The sequence below is a fragment of the Phoca vitulina genome, unplaced genomic scaffold (assembly GCF_004348235.1).
Source record: "Phoca vitulina isolate PV1807 unplaced genomic scaffold, GSC_HSeal_1.0 scaffold1, whole genome shotgun sequence".
Classification (NCBI taxonomy): Eukaryota; Metazoa; Chordata; class Mammalia; order Carnivora; family Phocidae; genus Phoca; species Phoca vitulina.
This window is the reverse complement of record NW_022589704.1, coordinates 91,978,506-91,986,566: the sequence shown is the minus strand read 5'-3', so window position 1 is coordinate 91,986,566 and position 8,061 is coordinate 91,978,506. Positions and strand designations below refer to the sequence as shown.

The following is an 8,061-nucleotide window of genomic DNA, read 5'->3' as shown; positions in this document are numbered from 1 at the left end:
TGCTTTTGCTGCATTCCATAAATTTTTGTATGTTGTATTTCCATTTTCATTTGTCTCAGGTATTTTAGAATTTTTTATTTCTTCTTTGAAATTGGTTGTTTGGTAGCATGTTTCATCTCCACATACTTGTTGATTTCCCAGTTTTTTTGTTTGCTTGTTTTAAGGTTTTACTTATTTGAGAGAGAGATATTGAGAGAGCAAGTGGGAGGAGGGGCAGAGGGAGAAGCAGATTCCCTGTGGAGCAGGGAGCCCGACACGGGACTCAATCCCAGGACCCTGGGATCACAACCTGAGCCGAAGGCAGATGCTTAACAGACTGAGCCACCCAGGTGCCCCCGTTTTCTTCTGTAATTGATTTCTAGTTTCACACTAGATTATGGTCAGAAAAGATGCTTAATGATTTCAATCTTCTTCAATTTATTGACTTATTTTGTTGCATAACATGATCTACCCTGGAGAATGTTCCCTGTGTGCTTAAGAACGTGTGTTGTTACTTTTGGATGGACTATCCTATATATGCCTGTTAAGTCCATCTGGTCTAATAGGTCATTTAAATCAATGTTTCCTTATTAGTATTTTGTCTGGATTATCTATTCATTGGTCAAAGTGGGTACTGAAGTCTTCTACTATTATTGTATTGCTACCTATTTCTCCCTTTAGGTGTGTTAATACTTGCTTTATGTATTTAGGTACTCCTATGGCTATATTTGCATTTTTTCCCATGTGTCCTGGAGGTAATTTCCATTTCAAACATGTAGGTTTACTCCATTTTTGTTTGTATATCCTACAGTACAGTTATACCACAATTTATGTAGTCATTTCTTTATTGATGGATACCTGTGGGGATTTTGTGGGAAATACATTATAGCTCAATTAACTTAAAACATTCAAGTCTTCCCATTCAGAAACATGTTACATCTATCCATTTACTAAACATGTGTCTAATTTCTCCATAAGGATCTTATACATGCTCCATCATCCATTAGCCACTTCACCTCCTTGACAAGTAACTTGTACAGAAGGGTGTGTGGAAATATAAGCACACTTATTCAGACATGCAAAAACTGGGGCTTTATTTATAGTAATGACTTCACCTTGCTCTGGAAGCCCCCACTCAAATGGCAAAATTGGGAAGAGGAGGATTTACCAAAAAACTCATCTTTCCTACGCTTCAAATTTCCCTTTAGGTAGGTACTTATCAAATTAAAGTTCAAATTTGTCAGGGTGTTTCTTTCAGGACCTCCCCATCTCATTTCATCATGTCGGAAGTCAGTGCAGAGAGGGGCTCTTTCTTGCTGTCCCGAGTTTTCACTAGCCTGTTAACTGAATGTCCTGCCTGTTATTTGTGCCTTATGCTAGCATCTCCTAACTGCCTCAACAGGAAGCTTGGTATCCTAAACCCTGAGGTTTCCTCTTCCCAACAGCTTCTACCTTCATTAGTTAGGAACATACTTTTGACAAGAGGAGTTTATAGTCTGTATCTGCTAACTGCACAATTTCTCTATCCATTCCCAGTCCTCCTCACCCTACTGTTTTCAAGCCATTGGAGAATGAACTCACATAAAACATATAAACATTCCCTAACTGGTCCTGCAGGGCCCCAAATGCCATCTGTTGTTAAAGGGTGCAACAGTGTGAACTGCTACATCATGAACATACTAATGATGAAAAAGTATAATAAACGTTTCATTTTTATAAACTGTCTGAAAAAATAAAACACAGAACTGGAATAAACCTTGGAAAGTAATCTCCAAAGCCCCTTATCTGTCATACTAATTCTAAGGACGACTCCTCACAGGAACCTAATCCTAGAGGCTTATAATGCTATAAACTTCCACCCACCTACCCATTAAACAAAAAGGGAAAGACTCATGTTTGTGAGTACAGCTGCCCCCCACCACCCTGAATAATTGAAGTTTGAACTGTGTGGCTCCATTTATACATGGATTTTTTTCAATAAATATATTGGAAAATTTTTTAGAGATCTGCAACAATTTGAAAAAACTTGTAGACAAGACTTATAGCCTGGAAATACTGAAAAAATTAAGAAAAAGTATTACTTTAAGAATACAATATGGGCGCCCGGGTGGCTCAGTCGTTAAGCGTCTGCCTTTAGCTCAGGTCATGATCTCAGGGTCCTGGGATTGAGCCCCCTGCTCAGTGGGGAGCCTGCTTCTCCCTTTCCCACTACCCCTGTTTGTGTTCCTCTCTCACTGTCTCTATCTCTGTCAAATAAATAAAATCTTAAAAAAAATACAATATATGTGTTAATCAACTCTTTATATTATCAGTAAGGCTTCCAGTCAACAGTAGGCCATTAGTTAAGTTTTTGGGAAGTCAAAATTAATTGATTTTTGACTGGACGATCTGGTGCCCCTGACCTCCATGTTATTCAAGGGTCAACTGCAGATGAAAGCAGTAATTAGAGAAGGGAGGAAATAAATCTAATAGACAACTGAAGAACATATTATTTTATTTTGATGAAGAAAAGCAGTCATTGGCAATTATAAAGTTATTCACATACCATAAAAGTACTGCACCTTTTCCTATATATGTGAAAACAAGGTCTTGGTTACAGAGACCAAACACTGGGTTCCAACTTCATTTAGACAATAAACACAGCTTATGTTAATACAAAAGCGTATTACAGGAATGTGACATACAGGACACCAACTAGGTTCTTACTCCTCAAAATAAATTTTACTGAAGCCTTGCTGGCAGAAACGTTTCTCTTGCTAGTAGAGCTACATCTGTACTCCAGGCCAGGACGTAGGGGCCACAGTCTCTCAGTTAGTTACTTTCAGTATCTCAATCTTCCAGCGAGTAATTAGGGTTAACTACCAAGTAGGGATCTTCTTCATAGCTCTCACTTCCTTCTGTGGAGCCTTTCAATCCAGCTTGGGTGAGCTCAATTAGAACATGATCCTGTGAACACAAACATTTGTCCTCATGTCTCCAGCGGTATTGTAAAAGTGCCCCCATCCATAGAACTTGATCCTTCTGAGTGTTTGCTATTAGCGTTTTCTTCCATTTCCCCTTCAGAAGGACTTAGAAAAAGGACTACCCCTTAAAATCTTTACCAAGGTTCTGTTAAACTCCTTTCCCACTAGGATACAGACCCTTTCATACCATAAACCTCTTGAAAAATTACAAAATACATAGATGAGCTCAACAACATTGTGATTTCAGTAAGGTTTCCTGGCATACTACAGCCTATAAATATAATTTCAAAAAAGATAAGATGGGATGCCTGGGTGGTTCAATCAGTTAAGTGTCTGCCTTCGGCTCAGGTCATGATCCCAGGGTCCTGGGATAGGGCCCCACATCGGGCTCCTTGCTCAGTGGGAAGCCTGCTTCTCCCTCTCCCTCTGCTGCTCCCCCTGCTTGTGCTCTCTCTCAAATAAATAAACAAAATCTTAAAAAAAAAAAAAAGGTAAGATAACAATGCATGAATTTTAAGATTATGCAACTGTGTAAAATCGAATGATAAATATGCTTATCATTCTGTTTATCACTCTGATAAAAGTGTTTTAATTTCACTTATGTTAATTTCTAATTACTGGCCACTGAACTCTTTCATATACCATCCATTCATAATTCAGTTAGAAGCAGAATCTAAAGATAATCAACATGGAAAAATTTTCACTCTGAGCTATGAGCTAATAAAAAAAGGTAGAACATGCCACATGTACCTGTGATTCATTCTAAAATAACCAAACAAATGAAGGGCACCTGGGTGGTTCAGTTGCTTCGGCATCCGACTCTTAATTTCAGCTTAGGTCATGATGTCAGAGTTGTGACATCAAACCCCCGCATCAGGCGTGGAGCCTGTTTAAGATTCTCTCCTTCTCCCTTTGCCCCTCCCCCCGGCCCCCCAGGGCATGTGTGTTCTCTAAAAAAACAAGACTAACCCACAAAGGAGAGGGACTTCCGGCCAAGCCCATAGAGAACTCAGGAAACAGTGATTTGATCCAAAGAAGGCAGAAATGTCCCATAGTATGAGCACTATTGTCACTAAGAGGGACTGAACACTTTCAAGAGATCACTTTATGTACTAACACACCCTCACAGGGAGAACACCTTATCAGCACAGTATAATTTCTCTAGTATTCTGTAGTGAGCTAGCTCAGGTGGTGTAAAGTTAAAAAGGTAGCCCCAGTTCAGATCAGCTAATTTCACCAGGTGTCCCAATGTGGATTTCTTGTGTGGGTCATTTTATCTTACACTGATCCCAGGAGACACTAGGGAGGGAAGGGCTTGGCCTGGTGCAAACACTGCCCAGCACTAGAAAGACCTCTGAATGCACACCACCCCAATTCAGCTTTATCTTCATAAATATTATTTATTAAATTCTGATCTGAGTAATTGTTCTCAACACCCCGCTCCAAAAGACACCACCTGTAATCATACACTCACATCTACTCCCACAAGTAAATAACTTTTCAGATGACACAACACTGATATGTGACACCCATAATATTCATATAGTGGACACTGTAAAGTGAACTGCAGGATGGCTGAATCTGCCGTTTAAACAGAAATATTCAATCATTCAACAAATATTTGACCTCTTTATGTGCCAGGCACCACTACAGATCTTGGGGATATAGTAGTTAACAAAACAAAGTTCCTGCCCTCTTGGTGCTTGCATTCTAATGAGACAAACTGAACAGACAATGATAAGCACTATGAAATAACGTGAAGCAGGTTAGGGAGTGATACCAAGGAGGCTCTTATTCTGACAGGCCAGGCAAGAACCACCTCTTTGAGAAGGTAACATTTGAGCAGACATCAGAATGGAAGAGGGGATTTGGGTAAAGAGACAAAGGAGGAAGACAAGTGAAAGGTCTTCATGTTTGGTGTGTCTAAGAATAGTGACAAGGCCAGCACCACTGAGTAGCAACAGGAAGAGTCCTACGCAATGAGGTGAACAAGGGATTTGATTGTGTAAGTTTTGCAGGCTACGGTATGGAGACGAGATTTTACTGCAAACATGAGGGAAGGACTGGAAGGTAGGGCACTAAACATTCTGATTTGTTAGAAGCTCTGTCTGGCTGCTGGACACAGAGCCAGTACAAAGGAGGACAGTTAGGAGGCTCCTGTGAAAGTCCACGCATGGGAGCTTAAGATGTGAAGGTGGGGAGAACAGAACACAGAATACACATACTGAAGGCAGGGCTCATGGGGTTTGCTGCTAAAAGGAGAAGCTATGAGGGAAAATTGGAATCATGGATGATTCTAAGGTAGAAGGCTTAGAACAAGTAAGTACATGGGCATGGGGGAAGAACTGTTTTGAACACACTGAGTGTGAGATGCCTATAGTTCACATGTAGGCAGCTGGCTAGACATGCGGAGTTGAGAGGTGAGAGCTAAATCTGGGAGTCATCAATAGATGGGTTTAAACTCATAGAACCCAATGAGATCACTCAGGTAATCAATGTAAATAGAAAAGATGTCTGAGGACTGAGGATAGCACTCCATTTAAAAAGTTACAAGACTTGAGAAAAGAGACTAAGATGAAATAATCAGAGAGATAGGAGAAGAGCCAGGAAAATATGGTGACTTAGAAGGAGCAATCAACGTGACAAATGCTAATGACAGGCTGAATACAGAGAATGACCAACTGATGTAGGTAGGGAGGAATATGCCTGTAATGGTCCGTAAGAGAGTGGGAGAAGTCACAGCACTGCACAGCGTCATTGTGAGGTTGGTAAGACGCAGTAAAGAATGATCCGCTTGAGATTAGTGGTCATGAATTTAAAGTAGGACATGGCCTGTGGTGGTATGCCTTTCTCCAGATACTTTTAACTGCTTGGATGCAGAATAGTTAAAGAATTATATTTAACCAAGGCTGGGGTTTCACCAATCAAGTAAAACAGAGAGATTACAGCTTAAAGTTTGAGAAAAGAGTGATCATTGGGACAGAACATATGTAGGCTGGGTGATGTGGGAAGTGAGGATATGGGGAAGAGGAAACACAGAAAACAGGAGATAGGGGTCAGAATGCTTGCAGGTTTATGGTTATGGGAGTAGAAAACAAAGGTTAAAAACACTCAGACAGTAAGACCCTAAATCCACCTTCCCAGATTTAACTTAGGTTCTGCTTGTTTCAGCAGAGGAAAGAAGTCAATTAACTGCTGTAAATTCTTTTTTACAATTCATAATTCTAAGTAGATCCCAAGAATTCAAAATAAATGAACATGAGGCATGGACTCCCTCCCCCATTAATAATCATGCAGTAGTTCTGTACGTACATAGTGGGTGAGTCGATGAATGACTTTCTCTATGATTCTTTTTTTATTTATAAGTTCCTCTTCGGAATCTATTTCTGATTCGATTTCCTTCAAGTACCAGTTAACAAGCTCACTCCTCTTTAATGCCGACTCATCCTCTTCTGCAACAAAAAATACATTTCAAAAGGATTAAATTTTCCTTCTAGCAAATTGTATTGCCAATCCTTGGGGTTTGCATACACAACAAGATAATGTGCAGATTAGATAACCATCAACCTGTCAGAAAGTGTATCTGCTGAAGTAAGATTTGCAATGTTCCAGCGTAAGCCTGAAATAACCTGTCATATTACTTGTATTAAAGTATGCTTCACTTTATCCTGAGGAAAAAAAATCTAATAAATAGAGATTATAAGAAACAAGTTTCTTAAAGCTATTAAGATTTCAAAGTATGAAGGTGTTTCCTCCACCTTCTATGCTTCATTACCCATGGGAACGTTTGCCAATAGCAACTGAAAGCATAAATTAGCAACAGCAAACAAAACTTCTTAAACATAACTTTTCCTCTTTGGAACACGGAAGATTTCATGCAGCTGAGATCAACCAAGAAGTGAACCATGGGCTTTCACTCAAAATAAAAAATTACCAATTTATTTCAGTAAGGTCTATCTATACTGAATGACTTTCTACTTCTTAAGACTCCAAAGCAGAACTCTAAAGTCACAAGAAAAGTTGGAACTTGGATAATACAACTACTACAGAAAGTATAATAAAAGAAAACTACTCAGTCTTGACTCTAGCTATTGCTAATAAAATACAAAATCAAAAACAAGAAAATTCTAGCTTTACTGACAATGCCTTTGAAAAGTTTTATTATGGGTGTACTGAAACTTCATTATCTAAACGTTCTTGGTAAGTGACCTTCTTGGTTTAAAGTTGTGCTCCCTGTGGGGGGAGCCTAGGTAGGTCACGATCCCAGAGTCCTGGGATGGATCCCACATCGGGCTTCCTGTTCACCCTCTGCCCCACCCCCCAGCTTGTGCTTGTGCTTTCTCTCTCTCGCAAAAATAAGTAAAATCTTAAAAAAAAAAAAAAAGTTGTGGGGCGCGTGGGTGGCTCAATCGGTTAAGCATTTGCCTTCGGCTCAGGTCATGATCCCAGGGTCCTGGGATCGAGCCCCGCATCGGGCTCTCTGCTCAGCGGAGAGCTTGCTTCTCCCTCTCCCTCCTGCTCTGCCTACTTGTGCTCTCTGTCAAATAAATAAATAAAATCTTTAAAAAAAAAAAAAAAGGTTGTGCTTCCTGCGCTAGACTAGAGAACAGCTGTCTACCTGAAGACTGAGAATTCACAACTTACTTGACTGGGTGAATAGTATTTTTTTTTTTTTTTTTTTTTTTGAAGGAAGACCTAGCAGAATTTGTCTGTGGAATGCAGATAGTGTCTGGGTGCTAACCATACCTCTATTCCATTAATGGTTTGCCATGTTTAAAATTCAGTTGCATGATAAAGAGAAAAATGAAATACAATGTGAACACACGAACATGTAAGCTCCCCAATGTTTTTATGTGAGAAGAGGGTGGGGCTAAAACCTGTCTGTCCTAGTGGCCTCTTTACTGCCTTCTCTCCTTCCCGCGCCTGGCCTACAGTTCCAAGGAAACAGGGGAAAAACTACAGGGCTGAAATCTTTAGTAAGCTAAGACAATCTCTGCTGTTCTCTTCTTCCATCACAGACAGCACACTGTGATGAGAGAATATGTATGGAAGCCAGCATTTGGGGATTTTTAAGTAAGAACTACCTGATGGCTAACCACCTAATGAAAGTTTAAGTTCG

The 8,061-nt window shown here is 39.9% G+C and overlaps 1 protein-coding gene across 2 annotated transcripts in view; it reads right to left on the bottom strand.

Annotated features, from left to right (window-relative positions):
* Window positions 1–2,454: 2,454 nt before the first annotated feature.
* The window catches only part of MCM6 (minichromosome maintenance complex component 6), a 32,378-nt gene continuing 26,771 nt past the window's right edge, over window positions 2,455–8,061 (bottom strand). The window contains exons 16-17 of one of the 2 annotated variants that reach the window (XM_032411221.1): window positions 6,255–6,394; window positions 2,455–2,925 (exon numbers count right to left, since the gene is read on the bottom strand). In XM_032411221.1, coding sequence (XP_032267112.1) covers window positions 2,809–2,925; window positions 6,255–6,394 — 257 coding nt within the window. In that variant the 3' untranslated portion in view covers window positions 2,455–2,808. The remainder of the gene's footprint in view (window positions 2,926–6,254; window positions 6,395–8,061) is intronic. The other variant, XM_032411222.1, reaches the window with a different exon arrangement.